Below are 27,996 nucleotides of genomic sequence, written 5' to 3' on the forward strand. Positions count from 1 at the left end.
TTGAAACAGGAGTCTTCCAAACCAGAGTGATTTTTAAAAAAAATAAATTTATTTATTTTAGGCTGCGTTGGGTCTTCGTTGCTGCGCGCGGGCTTTCTCTAGCTGCGGCAAGCAGGGGCTGCTCTTTGTTGCGGTGCTTGGGCTTCTCATTGCGGTGGCTTCTCGTTGTGGAGCACAGGCTCTAGGCGCACGGGCTTCAGTAGTTGTGGCTCACGGGCTTAGTTGCTCTGCGGCATGTGGGATTTTTCCCAGACCAGAGATCGAATCCGTGTCCCCTGCATTGGCAGGCGGATTCTTAACCAGTGCTCCACCAGGGAAGCCCCAGAGTGATGTTTTAAAGCATATACCTGATGTCACTCTTCTATCCTCAGGATAAAATCCAAACTACAAAGCCTAGCATGTAAGGTCCTTTATGATCTTTTGTTACTGTCTACTCCCCTTTCATGTTATACTCCTCTAATATTTAGTTATGTATGGTTCCATGTTGCCATTACCTATGGGAATTTGCACACATATTCATTCCACAAATATTTATTGAGTGCCTTCTAAATGCCAATGTCAGGCATTATATCAATACTAGTCGCTTGGGATACAATTAACAACAAAAAGACAACCTAGTGTACTCATGGAATGTATTTTCTAGTTGGGAGAGAGAGGCAATAAACAAATATATAACATGTTTGGTGGTAATAAATTCTATGAAGAAAAGTAAGGAAAGGTAAGAGGGATTGAGGACAGAGTGCAAGGAGTTATTGAAGCTCAAAGAGAAATGTGCCCAAAGAAATCTTTTCATTCCCATTCTACTGCTGTTTTCATTGTACCACAATGCTGGGTTAACAACCCCACCCCAAGTATTTGAGGTTGTGAGGAGTTAAATGCAAAAGGCACCATTAAAAGTAAGCGTTTCGGGCTTCCCTGGTGGTGCAGCGGTTGAGAATCTGCCTGCCAATGCAGGGGACACGGGTTCGAGCCCTGGTCTGGGAAGATCCCGCATGCCGCGGAGCAGCTGGGCCCGTGAGCCACAACTGCTGAGCCTGCGCGTCTGGAGCCCGTGCTCCGCAACAAGAGAGGCCGCGACAGTGAGAGACCCGCGCACCGCGATGAAGAGTGGCCCCCACTTGCCGCCAACTAGAGAAAGCCCTCGCACAGAAACGAAGACTCAACACAGCTAAAAGTAAATAAATAATAAAAATAAAGGAATTCCTTTAAAAAAAAAACAAAAAAATAAAATAAAATAAAATAAAAAAATAAAAAATAAAAAGTAAGCGTTTCCATTGGCTTTCCAAGGACCGCTGGGCTGAAGATGGGGAGAAACTGTGGATGTTCTATGGCACGTCATGTTTTGTTTAAGTCACATTATGCTCTCTGCCCTTTTTTCCTATTTTTAGAAATTAAGTCAGCTGAAGGGAATATCCAATTCAAGGTAATTTTCATGGAATCAACTCCACCCATTCTATACAGTCAGCCAAATAGATTTTTACATTACACATTCGTGTGCTAGGATATACTTTACATATATTGACTCATTTAGTTCTCATAATCGCCTTGAGGTAGGTAGTATTAGTCCTACTTTACACACGAGGAAATTGAGGCACAAGAAATTGAAGTAACTTGTTGAAGGTCACATCTTCTCTCAACTGGACTACAGCAGCTTCTTAACCAATCTCCTTGCTTCTCCTCTAATCCACACAACAGCCAGAGAATACTTTAAAACCTGTTGAATACATCACGTCAGCCCCTGCTCAAACTTACCAATGGTTTTTCCTGACACACTTCAGTGTGGTCTGTAGGCCCTAAGTTATCTAGCCTTTGCTTACATCAACATCTCCTTCCACTCTTACCCTTGCTCACAGAGCTCCAGCAATATTAGCATGTTTGCAGGTCCTCAGAAAGGCAAAGCTGTTTTACTTTCTATTCTTTTAGTCTGGGAAACTATTTCCCCGTATCTTTGCATGGCTTCCTCTTTTACACCATTGCCCTGCTCTCCTTAAAAACCTTCCTCTTACCCCATCACTGTCCTCTCACCTTGGGTGTTCTTCATGTGCACTTATACCTCCCTGAATCTATCTGATTTATCTTTTATGGTTTGTTATCCCCAATAAAATGTAACTTTTGTGAGGGCGAGGGCCTTGTCTCTGTTCAGTGTTGCTTTCCTAGGGCCTAGAATAAAATAAGGCAAAACATGTATTTCACACATGGATGAATGAATAAAGCTTCACACAAGAGCTTATCCTTGTCTTTTATTTGGCTGCTTTGTTTAAATTTCAGAAGGCATTAAAGCAATTCTAAGTGTGGCTTTAAGATATAAAGTTTAAGTGCAGCGTTATTCGGACACAATTTTTCTTCCTCTATTTATAAGCCCACAGAAAGCATAAACACCCAAAGATGGCAAACCAGGTAGGTTTGTGTAAATTACTTTTTATAACAGTTAAAATACTTTCAAACAAGTATTTACTCTAGCACTGATGAACTATACTACTGAGGATATATGTACTCTATTAAGAAACTAATAATGACCATTGATAAAGGTAAGTCCTATCTACGAGTCTCAATCAGTGTTTGAAATTTTTATGTACTGCACAGAAACAGGTGGAGCTTTTGCTAGGCAGGGATAGAACAGCTGAAATAGCAGCCAGCCAATGACTATTCAGAGACTATGAAGCCCAAGTTCAAAGATGTTAAAATCAAATCTTTTTAATTGTTCTTGTGATCTAACTTTAGAAAATAAAGCAGTACATGATTTTTATAATTCCCCCATTTCTGACAGACAGCTAGGCATTAGCACATCAGACCATAAGACAATGTAAGGGAAATAAACTGTAGAATTACGTTTTCTCCTCTTTGGGAGCTTACAATCCAACAGAGAAAGTACTTGTAGCCACTGTAGCTGGAAGGTTTATCAGGGAAGGTTTCATGGAGAAAGCGAAGATGAAGCTCTAGTAACTAACAAGTAGATTTTAATGACAAATGAGAACATTCTAAGAACGAAAGGTACAGATACGCAACAGTCTGAAAAAGAGGAAAGCAAGTTCCCTTGATGGGTTACAACAGCAATTTTAACCTACAGACTATGGATAGGCTTCAAGGAACCCAGGAACAAATGGAACCTGTTAGTAAACATACTGTGCAATTTTCTAGGGAGAGGGTCAACAGCATTCATATTTTCAAAGGAGTCTATGTTGCAAAATACATTTATTTAAGAGTTTTTGTTGTAAGTCCTTGGACAATCAACCTCAGAAAGGCTGGGTTAAGAATGAAGACCTACATCAGGCTAATAATACAGAATTTGACCCTTGCTTGAGGTTTCTGTACAGTGGATGGGTAAACAGGGTAAATTCAAGACTTGGTGACGAGTTAGAAATGAAAGGTCAGAGAAAAACATCAAGGATAAAATTAAGCTTCTGATTTGGGACAGTGAGTGCAGCCAGATATAGGCTTGGTGGAAGATGAGTTAAGTTTGGAGCATTCAGACAGAAATGGACAGCTGAAAATACAAGTCTACAGACATTCACTATAAAGAATTAAAATTATCCTATTATTATTTGTAAACAATGGACTCAATAGTAGGAAACATCAATACTTAAGGGAAAGAGTAAAATATGAGGAATGATTAAGATTGAGGTTGGAACAACTTGGTGTATAGCCCAAGAAAGGAAGTTAGGTCAGTCATACCCAACAGCGATCAGGTGAAGGAAGTGATGAGATGCCAGCTTGTTAACAGTTGAGAGGGAGGTGAAAAAGCATAGGCAGTGTAGGCCAGTGGCAAAAGTTTTATCAAGATTTCATCTGTAGCAGAGATTCTTAACATTTTGGCGGGGACACATCTTTTTGGTAAAAATTGATTGCCCCCTTCTCACAGAAGTGAACATATACATAAAATTTTACATGTAAGCTTAAGAGGTTCATAGACACCTGGATTAAAGTTTAATGATCTATAAAATCCTCAAGGCTGCATAATATAACATTGATATTTCCAAATATGGTTTATAGACTCATGATGAACTATCATACCTCTCAGTAACAACTGCTCCTTTAGAAGTGCATTTTGCTGGGTATACTGCCTAGACTTAATACTATTACAAGAAAGAAACTAGTTATGGGTATTAACTGGGAGATTCCAATTTCTGAAAATGATGGTAGGTTGGAGATTGTTAATCTGGCTAAAATATGTTATCAGAATTAAAAGAATTTTATGACCTACAGAGCCAAGTAAGATTTACTAACTCATTTGCAATGGCAAAGGTGACTCTACTTCTTTTCCATGGGAAATTGCCCTGACACTTAACAGAGAAGTTCTCAGAAGTCTCTCCATGGTTTCCACAGTGCCCCTTCATCTTATTTCATGTCTTTCTTACCCCCAGCGTCAATCTCAGCTTTTCTTTAAAAAGGCAATATCAAACCCAAACATCATCTCTAGCTATAGCTAGGGATAAATACAACATCATTTTCTGACATACTGACTGCAAATAAAAAACCATGCCCTAGAGTTTTGTAAAGATCATAATGTGAAAGAGGACTATATTGCCCTTAACCACCCTAAGATACAACCATTTTAAGTTTCTAAAACTTACAGACTAAGATGTAGAACGTCAAGTAGTAACTTTAGAGCTAGCTCTATAATAGGACATTATTATCATTTAAGAAATATATTTAATTATACTGCCTACCTAACAATGACCATATATGGGTAAGAGATTAATTTTAAATGTATAGTAATTTCACTACTTATAAAGAAATACTAATATATATGTACATTTATTCTACTAATTCATGAATCTAGAGAAGCATTTATTCACTTACAAATTTTGTTTTCTCTGATTGATTTAAAATCTTTTCATCTTACTTGATTTTTTTTTTCTGCAGCTAAACTAGAAATTTATAGTTTTTCTCCTAAAAAATGCAATGATGTTCTTTCTTATAAATTGCCCTCTCTGATTTTCTTGTCAGCCTGCTTCAAGGAAATCCAGGTGTTCAATACACTTGCTCGCAGTTTGGCCCAAATCAAATGGTTGTTTAATCCAAATATCTGAGCAGCAAACTGAGCTGATCCTTCTGGAGAAAGTATGGTTGAACAGCCAAGACCTATTCATAAAAGAAAAGACAGAAAATTGAGCTGTAAATTAATAATGAAAATACCACTTACCCAACTATTTTATACTCTCAGAAGCCCTGCTAGCCACAGACAATACAGCTACTATATTATCCTTGTCTGAAGTAAGATCTGTGGAAGGAGTTTCCATCTTTACTCTTTAGAGTGATAAAGTGATTATAAGATGATAAGTAATATTTATCAGCCAGGAACAGATATTTTATATACAACTATCACTCTTCTCACTGAATCCACTTGCAAAGAAATTTACCTTTTTCAAAGTTCGTTTCACATACATTATTCCTTTAAATCCCTGGTGAAACGCAATAGAAATAAAACAGGGAATGAAGTAGAATCATCTGTTCTTAGACAAACCTGAGTTATGTTCATTGTTTTGGTAATTTTCTAGTTATTCCTTTTGTTTTTGCACTTGAATTATTCTAACATTTTTAAGCAGTGGAAAAGTCAAATCCATAAAATAATTTTAAGAAATATTATAAATAAATTCAATAGTAATAAGATCTAAAAGACAGTAGACTAAGAAAGTAACTTCCTCGGGGGCCACAGGTTTGCTCAGGCAGTTTCTTGAGGTGGTACTATTATGTCTGTGTCATTAGAGTCAAGGACTAAATAGGTTATAGATCCAAAAGCTCCAATTTCCCTAAATACTCTTGGAATTCATCAGGCTCTTTGACTCTCACTATCCCCAATAAGAACAGACTAAGGTATAAATCACAAGATTTAATTTGTATTAATAAATCAATTTACACAGCTCTGCTACTTACTACATAACCAACATCAGCCAAATTAATTTTAGTGTCCTTATCTGTAACATGGGAATGATAACTAGTAGCTACCTTATGTGAGGATTCAATGAGTTAATACAGATAAAGTGCTTGGAGCAGTGCTTGACACATAGTAAATACTCAATGAATGTCAACCATTATTATTAGTAGTAGTAAACTAGGTAGAGTATTCCACTCTAGCAACTGAAATACCTGTGCCTACTGCCCATGACTCACTTTCTGATGTCAAGAAAACCTAATTAGCAAAAAATTAAGTTACCTGGTGAGCATGCCATAAGAGCAAGAGGAACAGAGTTTTCAGGATCTTACACAGGCCACTGTGAAAACGTTCCTCAAAAGATTCTCCCCAATTCTAAGGATCAGAATCTAAAAATATTCTAGGTTCTGTCTCTCCTTGGATATTACTAGGTAAAAACTGCCACATATTTGCTCAAAATTCCTTTTTCTAAGCTCCATGGATAATAATATCTATACTATTCCTCTGGCATAAATTTGGGTATAGTTTCATCTATAGTTATAGATTTTTAACTTGGGAAGTTGATATAATCAGATCAGTCTAGCTAAAGATAGGTTACTCACAAGATGTATGTATCTCTGAAACCTATAAAAACAACAGTAAAGGGAATAAAGAAAATAGACATAAACATACACAAAGAGATAACAGCAATAACATTTTGGCAAATGGAGTAGTAACTAACTTAGCAGACCAAGAAAATTTAATTCTAACTAGAAGCAGGGAAAGATGAGAAGCAACCTGACATTACAGAACCCACTCAAAGGTTGAGGAATTGGTGACACCAGATACCTTTTAGGGGAGGAATCAGGTTGAAAATGAGGCTAAAAAGAAGAAGACTGAGTGAAAGTCAAGAAGAAGTAAGGCCATCAGATCCTCCTCCCCACTCTATGTACCTGAACAATGGCCCCTTCTGCACCGTGGCAGAATTTTTAATTCTTCTGGAGGCAAAACAGACTTTAGTCCAGACTTCTGTGCCAACTGGGCACAGGTGAAGCAAGGAATGCCACGGTGAAAACATGGGATTAAATTTGCACACGTTAACAAACTCAGGCAGGAGACTGAGACTAAAAGGGTTCTCTGGTAATTCTGGCCAACACATGAGAAAAGATCAAAGACACTGATGTGAGGGGTTATTCAAAGAATGACCCTACAAGATCACTCACAGTGGAGGCCACTTTTTTTTTTTTAATTTTATTTATTATTTTTATTTTTGGCTGTGTTGGGTCTTCGTTTCTGTGCGAGGGCTTCCTCTAGTTGTGGCAAGCGGGGGCCACTCTTCATCGCGGTGCGCGGGCCTCTCACTATCGCGGCCTCTCTTGTTGCGGAGCACAGGCTCCAGACGCGCAGGCTCAGTAATTGTGGCTCACGGGCCCAGCCGCTCCGTGGCATGTGGGATCTTCCCAGACCAGGGCTCGAACCCGTGTGCCCTGCATTGGCAGGCAGATTCTCAACCACTGCGCCACCAGGGAAGCCCTGGAGGCCACTTTTGACAAGCCCTACCCACTTGCAGAGCTTCCAATTGGTTTTTTATAACACTTTAAAAAAAAAAAAATTTATATTTATTTATTTGGCCGTACCAGGTCTTAGTTGCGGCACGCAGGATCTTCGTTGCCGTGTGCGGGATCTTCATTGCGGCACATGGGATCTTTTAGTTGCAGCATGCATGTGGGATCTAGTTCCCTGACCAGGGATCGAACCTGTGCCCCTTGCATTGGGAGCGTGAAGTCTTAGCCACTGGACCACCAGGGAAGTCCCTCCAATTGGTTTTTACAGTGCCATTCTTAAACAAGAGAAAACAGCCAAGGCTTAGCAAACAGCTATGGAAAGGAACTAATGTGAAAGGAACAATAATCTCAGAGAGATAGAAGAGGTTATTGCAAAGATTAAACAAGAAAAGGATGTTTGGGGAGGTGGTAGGGGGAGACCAGGGAACAAAAAGAGCTGTAAGAAATTCAAAATACCACGTTCAAAATGAAAAGCTCAATAGATGGGTTGAAATGTAAAGTTGAAGAGATCTTCCAGAAAGTACGGCAACAAGAATAAGAAAACAGGGACTTCCCTGGTGGTCCTGTGGGTAAGACTCCACACTCCCAATGCAGGGGGCCCGGGTTCGATTCTTGGTCGGGGAACTAGATCCCACATGCATGCTGCAACTAAGAGTCCGCATGTCACAATGAAGATCCTGTGTGCCGCAACTACGAAGTCCGCATGCCACAACTAAGACCCGGCACAGCCAAAAATAAAATAAATAAATATTAAAAAAAAAAAAGAATAAGAAAACAAAATAGAAATCAAGGCGGTGAAAAGTAAATCCAAAAATGAAAGAAGAAAGAAAATGGAGGCAGAAGGAAATTATTAAGTAATTCAAGAAAATTTCCCACGACTAAAGAATCAAAGTTCCAGATTAAAAGAGCCCACTACAAGCCCAGGATGAAAACAGACTCACCAAGATGCATCTTCATGAAATTTAAGAATAATGGATTGATAAAAGATCCAAGAAGTTTCCAGAAAGAAACAAAATTCATAAATGACCTAGAACCAGAATGGTGGAAGGGCACTGGAGTTCTCAATAACTCTGGAAGCTAGAAGACAGAGAGGTAATGACCTCAAAATTCTGACAGGGCTTCCCTGGTAGCGCAATGGTTAAGAATCCGCCTGCTGATGCAGGGAACACAGGTTCGAGCCCTGGTCCAGGAAGATCCCACATGCCACGGAGCAACTAAGCTCATGCACCACAACTACTGAGCCCACCCACCACAACTACTGAAGCCCGTGCGCCTAGAGCCCGAGCTCCGCAACAAGAGAAGCCACCACAATGAGAAGCCCGCACACTGCAATGAAGAGTAGTCCCTGCTCATGGCAACTAGAGAAAGCCCACGAGCAGCAACAAAGACCCAACGCAGCCAAAAATAAATAAAATAAATAAATTAAAAAAAGAAAAAATTCTGACAGAAAATAGTTTTCAACCTCGAATTCTATTCCTAAATTATCAAATCAGACTGAGCTACAATAAAAACGTTTTAGGTATACAAGGTCTCAAAAAGTTTATCTTCTGTACCTTTTCCTCAGGAAGTTCCCTAGAATGCTCTCCAACAAAAAGTAAACCAAGAAGGTAAAGATATGGGACCTAGGAAACAGGAGATCCGAGACTAGAGAAAGGCAAAATGAATGTCCAGGATGCTGTAGAGAGAGATCCTAATACAAGAGCAGTGCAGCAGGCCTAGAGAGAAGCCAGTCCATATGAGAACATGTCAGAGGACACAATTACTTAACACATATCAAGAGCGGATTTACACTTACACGACTGAGAAAAATATGAGGTTTATTAAGTAATAAGCAGATCGACTCTTACTGAAACAGTATTGACACTCAGGCCTTGTAGATCAGATCATTATCTTGGACCATGATGAGCACACAACAATATTGTTATTTTATGAGATCCTGCTCAGCCAGCCAACTGATGAAACTTCCTTGGTTTTAATTATTCTAATCCCTAATTTTTAAATATTTTATTTCCTCTACAGAAGTAACAATCACATTTACAAAAAACAAAACAAAACAAAACAACAAAATACCATGAATGATGTATTCCTGGGTGGGGAAAAAAACCAAAACCAAAACCAAAACCAAAACCAAATCTGAACTTGATCTAACTACAGACTTTACCACCACTTTACAGAAAATAGGGGATGGAAGAGCATGTTAAACAACACCCAGGAATGTAATCAGCTAAATCCAGAATGCAGAAAATTCTATAGGAGAAATGAAAGAGGAAAAAAAAAAGGAAGATTAAAAGAGACTTAAGAGATATATAAACTAAGTGCAATATAAGGGCTATGTTGGATCTTAATTTGAATAAACAAACTATAAAAACAAATGAGACAACTGGAAAAACTTTAACACTAATTGGAAATTAGATTTTAAGAAATTACCATTAATTTTTCTTAGGTGTGAATATGGTATCATAATTATGATTTTAAAACTAGGGTCTTTATCATTTAGAAAGGCATACGTAAATATTGAAGTATAAAATGCCATAATCTCTCAGATCTGCTTTAAATAATCCAGCAGGAGAGGGCTATAGATGCAGCAAGATGTTAATTTCTGAAGCTGGGTAACGGGTACGTGATATTTCATTATGTTATTCTACTACAGTGCATATTTGAAACTTTTTAATAAACGTTTTTTAAAAATTCAATTATCTTACCACTGGGTAATCGAAGAGAAGACCACACATCCTGAGCTCCCCAGTCTGGAGTGAGGGGAGGACAGCTGATAACTGGATATGCTGTGTTACCAGACATCACTGGTCCTAAACCATTGCTTCTGCCTGCCACTGCCACAAATACAGTAGGAATGCCATCCCCTAGGCAAATTACAAGTTTATAATTAGGCTAAGCACTCAAGAGATTTAAAGATAGGTTAAAAAAAAAAAAAGGGCCCATGTGTAGTAACTCCTTGAGTTCTTTAACAATAGTCTCCAGAAAAGGCACTATATTGACACTATTATTAAATATATATTCAAAGTATAAGGTTCACTCTGCCACTTACTGTATATCAAGTAATGAAGTAGCAAGAAGAAGTTTGGCCATCTTTGAGATCTGTAGTACAAAGGAGGTATAACACCAGGGTGTGAGTGAGGGAATGGTTCAAAGGCCCCCTCTACTATTGCTACTTTGGCTCGCTGAAGCAAAGAATGACACCACCTGAAGCGGCATCTCTCCTGGTGTCTTTCAACCAACAGGGTATGGGAGACACAATTAATAGAGACTAGAGGTTTAGTGACACTTCTTTTTTTTTTTTAATTTTTCAATTTTATCTTATTTATTTTTTTATACAGCAGGTCCTTATTAGTCATCAATTTTATACACATCAGTGTATACATGTCAATCCCAATCGCCCAATTCATCACACCACCATCCCCACCCCCCTGCCGCTTTCCCCCCTTGGTGTCCATATGTTTGTTCTCTATATCTGTGTCTCGATTTCTGCCCTGCAAACCGGTTCATCTGTACCATTTTTCTAGGTTCCACATATATGCGTTTAGTGACACTTCTTGAAATAAGAGTTGAGGAACTGAATTCAATAATATAGTACCCAAATATTTAGACCCTTCAATATATTTTTAAACATACCTCATAAATATTTTATTTTTTCATAAATTCATAAGTTATTCCTTTGTTTCCTACAACAGTGATTCCTAACTTAGAATCCAAAATTTTATGTTTGCATTTTTCTGGAGAAAGAGATCTGGCTTTTATTAGCTTATCAGAGAGGTCTGAGACATTCCCACCCACCCCCTGAAAAAAAAAAAAACCCTCCAAAATTCAGTAACTATGCTCCTATAGCAACTACCTTCAGAAGGAATACTCAACCAATATATTTTCCGGTTGAGAAACATTCCGATCTACAGGGCTCCATGTTTTAGATGCTATCCCATCAAGACATTTCTTTTATATTCTAAATTCTGAAATTATTCCTTAATTTCATGTTTGACTGCCTCCCAGGAAAGGCTGACCGTTAAAGATACTTGAGAGAATCTGCTGCTTCAACCCTAGGCCCTCCTTCTGTAATTGACGTGGGGCCTGTCTTCTGTTGCAGCATATTAGAAACGATGCTTGAGGGCATTAGGTAAAGACTAATTCTAGTCTTCATTTTCCTCCCATGCTTGCATTTTTCAGTTCTTTCTCCCTGGTCCATTCTTTTATACGCTCCTAGAGCACCTTAAAACTTTTGGAGGTAAACATCATGAAAGCCTAGAATATCACATTTTTTCCCTTGGAATGTGGCGACACTATTTTTCAGCATTATTAGTCTAAACATAAAATTTGGGGCAAAATCAGGAGAACTTCCTGAAATGCTCTAGTTATTCTACATTTACCTTCATACTCAGCTTTAATCCTCAGAGTTTCATCTGGTCCTTTATGGGCAGATGTTACCCTAAGTTCACAGGGAATGCCAAAATTTCCACAAGTCTTCTTAATTTTTTCACAGTGACTAAGATCAGAGGTTGAGCCCATCAATACTACAACCCTGCCCTGACTTTCTGGTTTCAGAAGCAACTGGAAAAGAAAAACATGAATATGCAAAAGAAGGCAAAGACAAAAATGAATAAATATAGGAATGAGTACTGTAAGAATAGTCAGTTTACAGAGCTATAGTTTATAGTAAAATTACAACCTGCCACAATATTTCCTTTAATAGACCAAATTTAAGACAGACAAGCAGAACAAAATGATAGAGGATTTATTTTTCAAAATAACCTCTCTATATAAAGGAAAGTGGTCTTCATAACTAAGACCTAATGAGTAAGATTTTTAATCAGATAAATTGTTTACTATTGTAATAAAAAGCAAGGATAAATACTCAAACCTTTTAATTAATATTCAGGAAGCTACGATATAAAATATATCATTGAAGATTTTTAGTACATTCTGTTCAATGGGGGTTTTAAGGTATAATCAGCCATAATAGAAGTCATATTATAAATCTTTTTAAGTTAGTTTCTTGGAATTCAAAATGCATGTTCCTATGGAAATGATGTTCTAAAAAGTAGTTACTACCCTTGGATAACCATAAACCCCATTCAATTTCCATGGAATTATACTAATAATAATACCATAAATTTTAGAGTGACATTTTAATGTCACATGGAGTTCCAATTCTAAACTCTTGCTAGTGGAACTCTGAGTAGCAGTGGAGAGGTGGGTAAGAAATGTAAGGCTTCTCCTGTAGGGGGCAGGGAGGAAAGGATTCCAGGTTTCCCTAACAGGATTTGGGAGATGAGGACTGGCCAGTTTCACAGCAGGGAGTTCCAGTATGCCAGTGAGGATAGTTCAGCTGGTACATTTTTTAAAGGTGCTCCTTTCTTTAAACTCACTGGAAAAAAGAAAAGCACTGCACCCTCTCATTTTTTTTTTTCTTTTTGAAGCAAGATTTTCTTGGAGAAAAACATACAATACAATACTGATTTATTACAAAAGGTTTACCTCTACTCTTTCTGCAACCCACTCAAAATTTTTCTTTACCATCTGCAGCCCTTCAGGAGTTACTTCCTTGAGGTCACGATACGACTAGAAAATAAGATAGAAAGTTTAGAATACAAGCACTAGATGTGCATGACCTCCCCCTACTCCCTCCCCCAAAAAACACCCAGCAACTAGATCTAGTAAGCAGAGATGACTGATGTGAGCCACCATTATAGAGACTCACTACCTCTCACCCAATTCCCAGACCTAAGTCAGTTCAAAGAGCCAGAGTTTTCTGATAGAAAAGAAGACTGGGTAAAGTATTCTATTAGTAATATTCTTCCTATCTAAAATTATTTGGTTTCTGAGTTTTGGGTACAGATTATGAAGAGTTTGCATAGCAAAGGATATATCTGAAAATGTATGTGAGTCAACAAATTCATTTCCTGAATTAGACTAGAGAAAGTTCAGATGGTGATGTATACTTGTATTTTCATCTGAGTTACTACACCAGCAACTACAATTAGCTGCCCTGACAATTCTTACGTATTAAGTATAGAGAGGGTCTTGCCCTAATTTTGTTTTTCATAGGAAAGAGCAGATATGGAGCCTGATAAGATCTGCAAGACCCAAGTTCCAGATTTGCCACTTACTCTTGTAACTGTGAAGGTATCTATCATCTTAGAGCCTTAGTTTTCAATTAGCCAAACAAGGATAATACTTACTCTGCGTGAGTCTATTAAGATAATAAATGAGAAATCTGTTTCATAAATGTGAAGTATCACTCCTATCTTTTTTCCATGATATATGAAACATAAGAGATATTTATCTTTAAAAATAAATAGCAATCAACAACTCAGGTTCATATCATAAGTAACAATAACTGACTTTTCTTTTCCTCCCATCTTCCCCTTCTTCTCTATCCCAGCCTGATCTTGCAAAGGATTAAAGAAAACCTGAAGCATTACCTACCTGTTTGTCTTTCTGTTGGCTTCGATCTCCTGATGGCCAGAGTCTCCAGGAATCATTATCAATAACATCAGCAAGAACAATTTCTTTGGTGGTTACATCAACACCAAATTCAATCTAGAAATAGCACATCACCAAAGAGTTTTTCAAAATTACTACAAAGACATTTCTCGGTTATAACCTTTACTTTCAAAACTCCATTTCATTTGTACCTTCATATCAACCAGTGTACAGTTCTGGGGCAACCAGGATTTCTCCAGTATTTCAAAAATAGCCTGTGTAGCATGACTCATGATATCCACTTCAGTTTGGCCTATAACAAGTCCAGCAAAGCAAAAACTTGCAGCAATTAGCTGTTCCTCAGACCACTGTGGATCATTATTAGCATCATCCTGAGAAAAAAGTATAGAAGTACAATTAAGTACAAAAATTTTGAACTTTTCAGATAAACTGAAGTCCTTTGTCCCTTGAGCATGATAAATTCCTCAGAAACATTCATTTTCTCTAAAGATTTAATGTTTGTTTAAAATACCGTTTAATTCACAGCAATCATTTTAAACTCTTCTATTTTCAATAGCTACTTTAAAATTCAAAATTTTGGGGTAACTTATTCTATGTCAAAGTATTTGTAAAGAATTTGCTTTCCATATATAAATAATTTAAATACAAGTTTGTGATTTTTATCTTTCCTTAATCAGAGGCAACAGAGATGGTAAAAAGGCCAAAACACATTTTAGCCCACCAAAATCTTTCCAGAATGCAACTTTCATAATCCCCTGACCTTATTTTTTATTTACTTTTTTTTTGGTTAAGAATTAATTAATTAATTTATTTATTTTTTGGCTGTGTTGGGTCTTCGTTTCTGTGCGAGGGCTTCCTCTAGTTGTGGCAAGCGGGGGCCACTCTTCATCGCGGTGCGCGGGCCTCTCACTATCGCGGGCTCTCCTGTTGCGGAGCACAGGCTCCAGACGCGCAGGCTCAGTAGTTGTGGCTCACGGGCCTAACTGCTCCGCGGCATGTGGGATCCTCCCAGACCAGGGCTCGAACCCGTGTCCCCTGCATTGGCAGGCAAATTCTCAACCACTGCGCCACCAGGGAAGCCCTCCTGACCTTATTTTTGATAAGAATTCATACAAGACTATAAGTCTTCAGGGACATTACTTGATAATTCAAGAGACTTCGTGCAAAGTAAAGAGATGCGTGAAAAAATACAATACTTTCATTTTATTCTAAGTAGTGTCCCAACTGAACATGAAATTTTTCTTTCATGGATTCTTGATTTGTATAATTATAAGACAATGCTTTAAGTTGTGCAGTTCACTGAATAAAAGTGCAACAGCAGGGAATTCCCTGGTGGTCCAGGGGTTAGGACTCCATGCTTTTACTGCCGAGGGCCTGGGTTCAATCCCTGGTTGGAGAACTAAGATCCCACAAGTTGCACAGCGCAGCCCATAAAGAAAATAATAAATAAATAAAATAAAAAGCAACAATAACATCACTTCTGAAATAGAAGAAATATACTTAACAGCATAAACAAAGATGAAAAGAAAAAAGCAGTTTCAATAAAGAAAACCAATACAAATTGATGACCGTTGATTCCTACATCCTTTATTGTATGTTTTTGCTTATAAGAAACATTGAGAGTAACAGTTTTTCTACATTAGACTATAAAAAGATCCCTTGGGAGTTCCCTGGTGCATAGTAGTTATGATTCCAGGCTTTTACTACTGTGGCCTGGGTCCAATCCCTGGTCGGGGAACTGAGATCCTACAAGCCGCATAGTGTGGCCAAAAAAAAAAGAATATAAAAAGGTCCCCTTATTAGCCTTTACTTCAAACTCTTCAATAATAGATTTAAAATTTTACTGAATTGTTACTTTTCTCTTCTTCCTAATAACTGCTAATTGTACTTTTTATTTATTTATTTTTTTTAACATCTTTATTGGAGTGTAATTGCTTTACATTGTGTTAATTTCTGCTGTATAACAAAGTGAATCAGCTATATGTATACATATATCCCCATAACCCTTCCCTCTTGCGTCTCCCTCCCACCCTCCCTATCCCACCCCTCTAGGTGGTAACAAAGCACTGAGCTGATCTCCCTATACTATGTGGCAGCTTCCCACTAGCTATCTATTTTACATTCGGTAGTGTATATATGTCAATGCCACTCTCTCACTTCAACCCAGCTTACCCTTCCTCATCCCTGTGTCCTCAAGTCCAATCTCTACAACTGTGTCTTTTTTCCAGTCCTGCCCCTAGGTTCTCCAGAACTTTTTTTTTTAAGATTCCATATATATGTGTAAGCATACAGTATTTGTTCTTCTCTTTCTGACTTACTTCACTCTATATGACAGACTCTAGGTCCATCCACCTCGCTACAAATAACTCAATTTCGTTTCTTTTATGGCTGAGTTAATATTCCATTGTATATATGTGCCACATCTTCTTTATCCATTCATCTGTCACTGCACACTTAGATTGCTTCCATGTCCTGGCTATTGTAAATAGTGCTACAGTGAATATTGTGGTACATGTCCCTTTTTGAATTATGGTTTCCTCAGGGTATATGCCCAGTAGTGGGATTGCTGGGTCATATGGTAGTTCTATTTTTAGTTTTTTAAGGAACCTCCATACTGTTCTCCATAGTGGCTGTATGAATTTACATTCCAACCAACAGTGAAAGAGGGTTCCCTTTTCTCCACACCCTCTCCAGCATTTATTGTTTCTAGATTTTTTGATGCTGGCCATTCTGACTGGTGTGACTCATTCTGACTCATTGTAGTTTTGATTTGCATTTCTCTAATGGTTAGTGATGATGAACATCCTTTCATGTGTTTGTTGGCAATCTGTATATCTTCTTTGGAGAAATGTCTATTTAGGTCTGCCCATTTTTGGATTGGGTTGTTTGTTTTTTGATATTGAGCTGCATGAGCTGCTTATATATTTTGGAGATTAATCCTTTGTCCGTTGCTTCGTTTGCAAATATTTTCTCCCATTCTGAGGGTTGTCTTTTGGTCTTGTTTATGGTTTCCTTTGCTGTGCAAAAGCTTTTAAGTCTCATTAGGTCCCATTTGTTTATTTTTGTTTTTATCTCCATTTCTCTAGGAGGTGGGTAAAAAAGGATCTTGCTGTGATTTATGTCATAGAGCGTTCTGCCTATGTTTTCCTTTAAGAGTTTTATAGTGTCTGGCTTTACATTTAGGTCTTTAATCCATTTTGAGTTTATTTTTGTAAATGGTGTTAGTGAGTGTTCTAATTTCATTCCTTTACATGTAGCTGTCCAGTTTTCCCAGCAGCACTTACTGAAGAGGTTGTCTTTTCTCCATTGTATACTCTTGCCTCTTTTATCAAAGATAAGATGAAGATACGTGCATGGGTTTATCTCTGGGCCTTCTATCCTGTTCCATTGATCTATATATCTGTTTTTGTGCCAGTACCATGCTGTCTTATTACTGTACCTTTGTAGTATAGTCTAAAGCCAGGGAGCCTGATTCCTCCAGCTCCGTTTTTCTTTCTCAAGATTGCTTTGGCTATCCAGGGTCTTTTGTGTTTCCATACAAATTGTGAAATTTTTTGTGCTAGTTCTGTGAAAAATGCCAGTGGTAGTTTGATAGGGATTGCATTGACTCTGTAGATTGCTTTGGGAAGTAGAGTCATTTTCACAATGTTGATTCTTCCAATCCAAGAACATGGTATATCTCTCCATCTGTTTGTATCATCTTTAATTTCTTTCAACAGTGTCTTATAGTTTTCTGCATACAGGTCTTCTGTGTCCTTAGGTAGGTTTATTCCTAGGTATTTTATTCTTTTTGTTGCAATGGTAAATGGGAGTGTTTCCTTAATATCTCTTTCAGATTTTTTCATCATCAGTGTATTGGAATGCAAGAGATTTCTGAGCATTAATTTTGTATCCTGCAACATTACCAAATTCATTGATTAGCTCTAGTAGTTTTCTGGTAGCATCTTTAGGATTCTCTATGTATACTATCATGTCATCTGCAAACAGTGACAGTTTTACTTCTTCTTTTCCGATTTGGATTCCTTTTATTTCTTTTTCTTCTCTGATTGCTGTGGCTAAAACTTCCAAAATTATGTTGAATAACAGTGGCGAGAGTGGGCAACTTTGTCTTGTTCCTGATCTTAGTGGAAAGGGCTTCAGTTTTTCACCACTGAGAATGATGTTTGTTGTGGGTTTGTCATATATGGCCTTTATTATGTTGAGGTAAGTTCCCTCTATGCCTACTTTCTGGAGAGTTTTTATCATAAATGGGTGTTGAATTTTGTCAAAAACTTTTTCTGCATCTATTGAGATCATCACATAGTTTTCATCCTTCAATTTGTTAATATGGTGTATCACACTGACTGATTTGCATATATTGAAGAACCCTTGCATTCCTGGGATAAACCCCACTTGATCATGGTGTATGATCCTTTTAACGTGCTGTTGGAGTTTGCTTGTATTTTGTTGAGGATTTTTGCATCTATGTTCATCAGTGATACTGACCCGTAGTTTTCTTTTTTTGTGACATCTTTGTTTGGTTTTGGTATCAGGGTGATGGTAGCCTTGTAGAATGAGTTTGGGAGTGTTCCTCCCTCTGCTATATTTAGGAAGAGTTTGAGAAGGATGGGTGTTAGCTCTTCTCTAAACGTTTGATAGAATTCACCTGTGAAGCCATCTGGTTCTGGGCTTTTGTTTGTTGGAAGATTTTTAATAACAGTCTCAATTTCAGTGTCGGTGATTGGTCTGTTTATATTTTCTATTTCTTTCTGGTTCAGTCTTGGAAGGTTGTGTTTTCCTAAGAATTTCTCCATTTCTTCCAGATTGTCCACTTTATTGGCATATAGTGGCTTGTAATAATCTCTCATGATCCTTTGTATCTCTGCACTGTCAGTTGTTACTTATCCTTTTTCATTTCTAATTCTGTTGATTTGAGTCTTCCTTTTTTTTTTTTTTTGATGAGTCTGGCTAATGGTTTATCAATTTTGTTTATCTTCTCAAAGAACCAGCTTTTAGTTTTATTGATCTTTGCTACTGTTTCCTTCATTTATTTTCATTTATTTCTGCTCTGATCTTTATGATTTCTTTCCTTCTGCTAACTTTGGGGTTTTTATTGTTCTTCTTTCTCTAATTGCTTTAGGTGTAAGGGTAGGTTGTTTATTTGAGATATTTCTTGTTTCTTGAGGTAGGATTGTATTGCTATAAACTTCCCTCTTAGAACTGCTTTTGCTGCATCCCATAGGTTTTGGGTTGTCGTGTTTTCATTGTCATTTGTTTCTAGGTATTTTTTGATTTCCTCTTTGATTTCTTCAGTGAACTCTTGGTTATTTAGTACTGTATTTTTTAGCCTCCATGTGTCTGTATTTTTTTACAGTTTTTTTCCTGTAATTGATATCTAGCCTCAGAGTTGTGGCTGGAAAAGATACTTGATATGATTTCAATTTTCTTAAATTTACCAAGGCTTGATTTGTGACCCAAGATATGGTCTATCCTGGAGAATGTTCCATAAGCACTTGAGAAGTGTATTCTGTTGTTTTTGGATGGAATGTCCTGTAAATATCAATTAAGTCCATCCTGTTTAATGTGTCATTTAAAGCATGTGTTTCCTTATTTATTTTCATTTTGGTTTATCTGTCCATTGGTGAAGTGGGGTCTTAAAGTCCCCTACTATTATTGTGTTACTGTCGATTTTCCCTTTTATGGCTGTTACCATTTGCCTTATGTATTGAGATGCTCTTATGTGGGGTGCGTAAATATTTACAACTGTTATATCTTCTTCTTAGATTGATCCCTTGATCATTCTGTAGTGTCCTTCTTTGTCTCTTGTAATAGTCTTTACTTTAAAGTCTATTTTTGTCTGATATGAGATTTGCTACTGTAGCTTTCTTTTCATTTCCATTTGCATGGAATATCTTTTTCCATCCCCTCACTTTCAGTCTGTATGTGTCCATAGGTCTGAAGTGGGTCTCTTGTAGACAGCATAAATATGGGTCTTGTTTTTGTATCCATTCAGCCAGTCTATGTCTTTTGGTTGGAGCATTTAATCCATTTACTTTTACGGTAATTATCGATATGTATGTTCCTATTACTATTTTCTTAATGTTTTGGGTATGTTATTGTAGGTCTTTTCCTTCTCTTGTGTTTCCTGTCTAGAGAAGTTCCTTTAGCATTTGTTGTAAAGCTGGTTTGGTGGTGCTGAATTCTCTTAGCTTTTGTTTGTCTGTAAAGGTTTTAATTTAGCCGTCGAATCTGAATGAGATCCTTGCCGGGTAGAGTAACCTTGGTTGTAGGTTTTTCCCTTTCATCACTTTAAATATGTCCTGCCACTCCCTTCTGGCTTGCAGAGTTTCTGCTGAAAGATCAGCTGTTAACCTTATGGGGATTCCCTTGTATGTTATTTGTTGCTTTTCCCTTGCTGTTTTTAATATTTTTTCTTTGTATTTAATTTCTGATAGTTTGATTAATATGTTTCTTGGCATGTTTCTCCTTGCATTTATCCTATATGGGACTCTGCACTTCCTAGACTTGATTGACTATTTCCCTTCCCATATTAGGGAAGTTTTCAACTATAATCTCTTCAAATATTTTCTCAGTCCCTTTTTTTCCCTCTTCTTCTTCTGGGACCCCTATAATTTGAATGTTGGTGCGTTTAATGTTGTCCCAGAGGTCTCTGAGACTGTTCTCAATTCTTCTCATTCTTTTCTCTTTATTCTGCTCTGCAGTAGTTATTGCCACTATTTTGTCTTCCAGGTCACTTATCCCATCTTTTGCCTCAGTTATTCTGCTATTGATTCCTTCTAGAGAATTTTAAATTTCATTTACTGTGTTGTTTATCATTGTTTGTTTCCTCTTTATTTCTTCTAGGTCCTTGTTAAACATTTCTTGCGTTTTCTCCATTCTATTTCCAAGATTTCAGATCATCTGTACTATCATTATTTTGAATTCTTTTTCAGGTAGACTGCCTATTTCCTCTTCATTTGTTTGGTCTGGTGGGTTTTTACCTTGCTCCTTCATCTGCTGCATATTTCTCTGTCTTCTCATTTTGCTTAACTTACTGTGTTTGGGGTCTCCTTTTCGCAGGCTGCACATTCGTAGTTCCTGTTGTTATTGGTGTCTGCCCCCAGTGGGTAAGGTTGGTTCAGTGGGTTGTGTAGGCTTCCTGGTGGAGGGGAGTGGTGCCTGTGTTCTGGTGGATGAGGCTGGATCTTGTTTTTCTGGTGGGCAGGACCATGTCTGGTGGTGTGTTTTGGGGTGTCTGTGACCTTATTATGATTTTAGGCAGCCTCTCTGCTAATGGGTGGGGTTGTGTTCCTGTCTTGCTAGTTGTTTGGCATGGTGTGTCCAGCACTGGAGTTTGCTTGTCGTTGGGTGGAGCAGGGTCTTAGCACTGAGACAGAGATCTCTGGGAGAGCTCTCGCCGATTGATTTTACGTGGGGCCAGGAGGTCTCTGGTGGTCCAATGTCCTGAACTCAGCTCTCTTACCTCAGAGGCTCAGGCCTGACACCTGGCTGGAGCACCAAGACCCTGTCAGCCACACGACTGTAGAAAACAGTAAGTTCAATCTCATTATGTGAAGGCCTCACTCTGGCTTCACCTAATAGGGTTCAAAGAGTACAGGTGATTTGAATCTGGTTCTTGTGTTCATCTTCTTTTCTTCACCCAGGCTTCCCACCAACCTGTTCCTGGGAATTCCCTGGCTGTCCAGTGGTTAGGACTCCGAGCTTTCACTGCCGAGGGCACGCCGTCAATCCCTGGTTGGGGAACTAAGATCCCGCAACCCGCCTCCAAAAAGAAAAAACACCTTTTCCTGAGGAGAAAGTGTCACTCCATGCTTCTGGGAAAGGCTCTTCCAGTGACTTGTAACTGCTAATTTTAATTTGTTCATTTTGTTAGTCATCTTGGTCCAAAATAAGATAAGCAGATTTTCAAAGGTTTTCTTTTAAAAATCTGAATTATCATTGCTAATTAAAGTGTACATTTTTGACAAATATTTCTGGAATGACAACTGTAGTATCAAAAGCTTTGATAATATTTAAATCTTTTGACTTTGTAATAAACTTGTTGCTATGTTATAGTAAGACAGGGAGGTATAAAATAATTACCTTGAAAAACATCTCTACTTTAGGTGGGTAGAACTTATATCCTTCCTTGACACCAGGATTTCTTTTGAGAAAAGAACCAGTTGCTATTCTTCTACAAACCCATTCAATTGGAATCATTTCACACTTAGGTGCAATGAAAGCTGTGTCTCCACATTTTCTGGTGAAAGCAGTTTTGATACCTACAGATTGATGACAAAAAGAAAAAAAAGCATTAAAATTGTATTTAAAAAAGGGAGATCTGAGGCCTAATAAAATTCTACCCTTTACAAAAAACAAAACAAAAAACCTATGTAGCCAAATGCATTACCCTTAAATGGCATATCAGAAACAAATGTAATTTTTTTTAAAAAGGCAGAAGTAGGAAAAAAAGTATTAATATGGCTTTCTACTGCTTATCAGAATATTCAGGAATATTTCATGTTAATGTTGCAAGGCAAGCTGGATCAAAAAATCTGGGTCCCAATGTTTTTACCATCATTTATCTGTTCAAAAAATACTGTCTCCTCTGCCACTGTGCACCTAACTTTGCACAAGGCACATGACTAAGTGGCACTAAATTATCTCTAAACCAGATCTGGTGGCAGAATTCTCATTCTATGGTCCAGGCTTATATGGGCCTTGTAAAATATTAATCTATTTATGATAATAAGATACAGCCCTAAATTTTGGACAGCCTTTTTCTCTCCATATTTAAAGCAAAGAGTCCTTGAAAAAAGCATTCAACAGGTAGCAGCAGGAACATGGAGGCCAATTTGGCCAAGAGCAAAGAAAATATTTGCCCGTCCTCTCTTCACTCTTACGCAAACTGTTACTCGAAAACTAAGATAAAGAGCTAGTTTATGTGGCGGCCATGAAAAATAACAACCTCTCTAATAATAGTTACAATGTATTATAAGCTATATGATCCAGCAATTCCACTCTAAGTATATACACAAAAGAACTGAAAGCAAGGTCTCAAACAGATGTTTGTACACCAAAGTTCATAGTATCATTATTAACAAGAGCCAAAAAGGGGGAAATAACCCAAGTGTCTAACAACAGATGAGTGTAGTGGACAGACAAAATGTAGTTTACATACAATGAATTACTATTCAGTTACAAAAAGGAGGGAATTCTGATATATGCTACAGCATGATGAATGATTCATGAAAACATTATGCTAAGTGAAATAAAGGTGAAAATTGTATAATTCCACTTATATGAGGTACCTAAAATAGGCAAATTCATAGAGACAGAAAGTAGAATAGAGGTTATCAGGGGAGAGTTATTGTTTAATGGGTCAAAGGTTCTGTCTGAAATGATGAAAAAGTTCCAGAAATTGATAGTGGTGATGGTTGCACAACATTGTCAGTGTACCTGAACACCACTGAATCGTACACTTAAAAATGGTTAACATGGTAAATTTTATGTGTGTATATTTTACCACAATTTGCAAGACCTACTTTAGGTCAGGCATTATAAATTCATTTTCTTTTTGCTTAATCCTCATAGCACCTGATAAGGTATGATGTTCATCCAATGAAACAGATAACAACCCTGAGACACAGGAGTTACGTCAGCTAGTACTAGGTAAAGCAGGGTTTCTAACCCACACTGTCTGAACTCTTTACGCTGCTCACTTAACCACTATGCTATACCGCCTCTCCTAGACGTGTTATTACATCATAGCACTAACATGAATTAAAATATCTCCTAGGAACCTGCATGGGTTTAACATAATGCTCATCTTTGGGCTACAATATTAGTACCTCCAATCCCCATCTAAACCTCTAATAAGATCAAATTTTTCTTATCAGGAAAGGACTGAAGATCTTTGATCTTATGTATGTATCTATGTATGTATGTACCTATGTATGTATCCATATGTAAAGGGAACCTACATTTATGGAAACCCTGTATCATGCTGAGTGTTTTATTTATTTATTTAAAAATATTTATTTATTTATTTATTTTGGCTGCGCCAGGTCTTAGTTGCAGCACATGGGATCTTTAGCTGCGGCATGCAAACTCTTAGCTGCAGTATGCATGTGGGATCTAGTTCCCTGACCAGGGATAAAATCCAGGTCACCTGCATTGGGAGCATGGAGTCTTAGCCACTGGACTACCAGGGAAGTCCCCGAAGTATTTTACATATTATCTCATTTAACCATACATAAAATTTTTGAGGTAGCTGTTATTATTCACATTTTACAGTGAAAGAAGTAGAGGCTCATAGCAGTTAAGTAACTTAACAAGTTAGGTCATGCTGCCAATCCGTAATGGAGCCTGGACCTGAAATGCACTATCCAGTTTTTAAACCTGTACTGTTTTCTCCACATTCCCTCTGGGTTTAACCAGGAAGATTCAATTAAAACAGGGAAAAGAATAAATTGTAGACTTCCCTGGGGGTGCAGTGGTTAAGAATCCAGCTGCCAATGCAGGGGACACGGGTTCAAGCCCTGGTCTGGGAAGATTCCACATGCCTCTGAGCAACTAAGCCCGTGCGTCACAACTACTGAGCCTGTGCTCTAGAGCCCGCAAGCCACAACTACTGAAGCCCACGCACCTAGAGCCTGTGCTCCACAACAAGAGAAGCCACCGCAATGAGAAGCCTGCTCACCGCAACAAAGAGTAGACCCCACTTGCCGCAACTAGAGAAAGCCCTCATGCAGCAACGAAGACCCAACACAGCCAAAAATAAATAAATTTATAAATAAATAAATAAAGAAATAAATAAATAGTTGTATGCTGCACGAACAGCAACTCTGGGAAAGAATGTTAAAAGTGTCAATATTTAGGCCATTTTAACCTTTAATGAATGATTGGGCTCATGGGCAGGCAGATGATTTAAATCAATCCTTAACTTGAGGTGGTAAGTACATGTCTGGGTTTAAGAGGTTTGTTACCTAGTAGTCATATTTGCTCAGTTGTCTATCAAGCTTGATAGACTAGTATCCAAATCTATTGTTCAAATATACACAACAGTTATTGTTACTCAGAGGAAAGTCCTCCCCTATATCTAAGGGAATCAAAACCACAGAATCAACTTATGGTAATGATCTTGTACATTAAAAAAAAAAATTGCTACTAAGAAAAAAAGAGAGATTCAGTTTAGATGATATAATGATTGCTTCTAATATACGTGTTAATGATTAAAGCAAATTCCATGGCTTCATACAGTGAGAAAAAGAAATCCTCCCATTAGTCTCAGTTGTTTACAAAATTCAAAACTCCTATCAAGACTACTAAGAAAATGTAAATGTCATTTCACATTCTGAATTACAATGGCCAAGGATGACAGCGCTGGAGCCATCCCTCTATTAAGGTTGCCCAGCTCCCCACCTGTGGTTTAACAACTGCAAGACTATTAGTCATATCACTACTATCACACCAAAATGTAATCATAGTGCGTTTCTGTGCAGGAGGGAATTGAAACTTAAAAGGTTAAATTTTGATTTTTTAGTAATGAGACTAAATTCAGGAACTTCAAAATTCAGGTACAGCATGTATAATACAGTCTTTTATAGTTTGCTCATGAGTGACAAACAGAAAACTAGAATTGTGATTTACTGATTCTCATTCTGGTGCTTTTTCCATTCGAATTTCTAGAAATATCTTAATTTGGAATATATCCCTGTTTATAAAGAAAGCAGTTTTATTTTACTTTTTTAGTAAACTTATAACTTTTTTATTTTAATTTTATTTTTGGCTGCATTGGGTCTTCGTTGCTGTACGCAGGCTTTCTCTAGTTGCGACAAGCAGGGGCTACTCTTTATTGCGGTGCACGGGCTTCTCATTGCAGTGGCTTCTCTTGTTGTGGAGCATGGGCTCTAGGCGTGTGGGTTTCAGTAGTTGTGGCATGTGAGCTCAGTACTTGTGGCACACGGGCTTAGTTGCTCCGTGGCATGTGGGATCTTCCTGGACCAGGGCTCGAACCCATGTCCTCTGCACTGGCAGGTGGATTCTTAACCACTGCGTCACCAGGGAAGCCCCAAGAAAGCAGTTTTAAATAGACCACTGATGGTCAACTAGACATAGCATTTAACTACTAGCAAGTAAAAATTATATAAGGCTTAATAGAACTCTTAATCCATACCCTAAAACTAATCATCTGTTTAAGAATTTTTAAAACCGTAGATTTTCCACAGTATATAAAACCTGGAAAACACCTTTCAGCATTTCTTGTGAACCAAGTAAGTTTTAGCTATGTTAAGTATGCCAAATAGATGATTGCTGGAGTACTTCACGTGGATGACCAACCTTCCCAGCTGCATGCAGGACTTTGAGAGTCAAAACTATATCACCCTAATTCACCTGTTCTTAAGCCCTGGCAAGTACACTGAATAGGTGCCGTATTAAATAAGCAAATAAAAACTTGGGCCTGTACTTATCCCCCATTACTTAAATGCATATATATAATCCCATAGAGGGGTACAATTGCTATGGGGACACAGAAGCTAGTTGTATTGTTAAGAGCTTATAGTGTCTAGCAACTATAAACCATTTTAATGTGTATGGGGAGGAGATAACTTGTGAGGTTACAAAATGGAGCACTTATTTGTCCTACAAAAGAAACCTAATATTAGTTTGATGCTCTCTCTAGAAATCTACTCAGTCATTGGGAAACCACCAATCAAGGAGGCCTTGAAGTAAAAGTCCTGGGTTGTATTAGTTATGAACTGAGGGAGGTGCTTTAAATTTACAGCAATATTTTCACCCTCAATGCATAGAGGGATTTATGATATGGATGACAATTTAGGCTGTCAAGTAAACGTATTTTTTACACATTAATTAAAAATGTGAAACAGGGTACTTTGGAAGAGGCAAAACTACTCAAGAACCTATTCTGTATTGATGGAATGGGTTTAACTTGAATTACCTTGTTATTTTGTGGAAGGCACATCTATCTTCACTGGAAACAAAGGTATTAAATTCCCCTTTGGATTTAAGAAAGAGTAATTAATTAATTTTAATTACTAATAATTAAGATTAATGCTTACTGGAAAATCTAAGAAATGTGAGGGCAACTGGGAATACTGGAAGTAAAAGGAGACAATGTTATTAAACTGTAAAATTAGAACCAGAATGATAAAGAACAAAGCTTTTACTTTACAGATAAGGAACTGGAGGCTTCACACGTTGAATGATCCAAGGCACAAGGTCTCTTACACTGTAGGCAAAGAGCTCAAATCTTTTGCTGGCTGAGATTTTATACACTACAGACCGATCAGCTTTTGCCTGAATTCCTGCAGAAAAACCGTTATCCTAATTTCCCTTCTTTCACTCCAAACGCCCTCCACAGAATGTTTTGATCTGAATTTCATCTTTCGAATAGATTTCTCTATTGGAAATAGTCTTCATTCAGTTTTAGAGCAGGAGGTAACCCTGCAGATCTTGATCTAGTCCAAATCTCTCACTTAGGGAATGGCAGGATGAGAAGGTGTGGTTGCAGTCTTCAATTACTTTTTAGGGCTTTCAAGTACAAGAGGGATTTGAAGTTCTGTATAATCTCCAACGGGTGGCGCAAATTTATATAGAATTTTAGGGACTAAATTTCAATTCACCAGTTAGAGCTGCCAAACACCAGAATGTGCTTCTTTCACAGGTTAAGTTCCTTAAGTTCCTTCACGGGTAAGCCTCTCCTAAGATGTCCTAGCAGAGGAAAGTTGCAGAAATACATGTCAGACAAAGACTGTAGCAAACTGTTAAGATTCCTTTTAACTAACTGAATGATACTACTTAAGTAATTCCAAACCAAGTAAAGTGTTACAGTGAAATTTAAGTTTCTGGTTTAATTTAAATAAGTTTAGCATGTGAGACATCCCCAAACATGTTGTTAAACCAGATAATGCCATTATCTCCCCATTAAAGAGATCAGAGTGGTATGTGTGAAAGGGAGGAGGCTGCAGGGGGGAGTCACTTACCTGCTTCCTATAACAACTGAAAAAAAAAAAATCAACTGGTAATCAACATCTTATTTATCCAAATAATGTCATTTCCCCATGAAAAGGACCAGTATGTATACGTGAGAAAGAACATGAAGGGGGAGGCTACTGGGAGAGCCAC

The 27,996-nt window shown here is 37.8% G+C and overlaps 1 protein-coding gene across 3 annotated transcripts in view; it reads right to left on the reverse strand.

The window, feature by feature from the left end:
* Positions 1–2,227: 2,227 nt before the first annotated feature.
* The window catches only part of PAICS (phosphoribosylaminoimidazole carboxylase and phosphoribosylaminoimidazolesuccinocarboxamide synthase), a 52,034-nt gene continuing 26,265 nt past the window's right edge, over positions 2,228–27,996 (reverse strand). For all 3 annotated transcript variants that reach the window (XM_007165285.3, XM_057546701.1, XM_057546700.1), the window contains 7 exons: positions 21,952–22,130; positions 14,061–14,240; positions 13,852–13,965; positions 12,901–12,984; positions 11,793–11,973; positions 10,119–10,277; positions 2,228–5,082 (listed from right to left, as the gene is read on the reverse strand). In XM_007165285.3, the coding sequence (XP_007165347.2) occupies positions 4,916–5,082; positions 10,119–10,277; positions 11,793–11,973; positions 12,901–12,984; positions 13,852–13,965; positions 14,061–14,240; positions 21,952–22,130 (1,064 nt within the window). In that variant the 3' untranslated portion in view covers positions 2,228–4,915. The remainder of the gene's footprint in view (positions 5,083–10,118; positions 10,278–11,792; positions 11,974–12,900; positions 12,985–13,851; positions 13,966–14,060; positions 14,241–21,951; positions 22,131–27,996) is intronic.

The sequence above is a fragment of the Balaenoptera acutorostrata genome, chromosome 5 (assembly GCF_949987535.1).
Source record: "Balaenoptera acutorostrata chromosome 5, mBalAcu1.1, whole genome shotgun sequence".
Taxonomy (NCBI): domain Eukaryota; kingdom Metazoa; phylum Chordata; class Mammalia; order Artiodactyla; family Balaenopteridae; genus Balaenoptera; species Balaenoptera acutorostrata.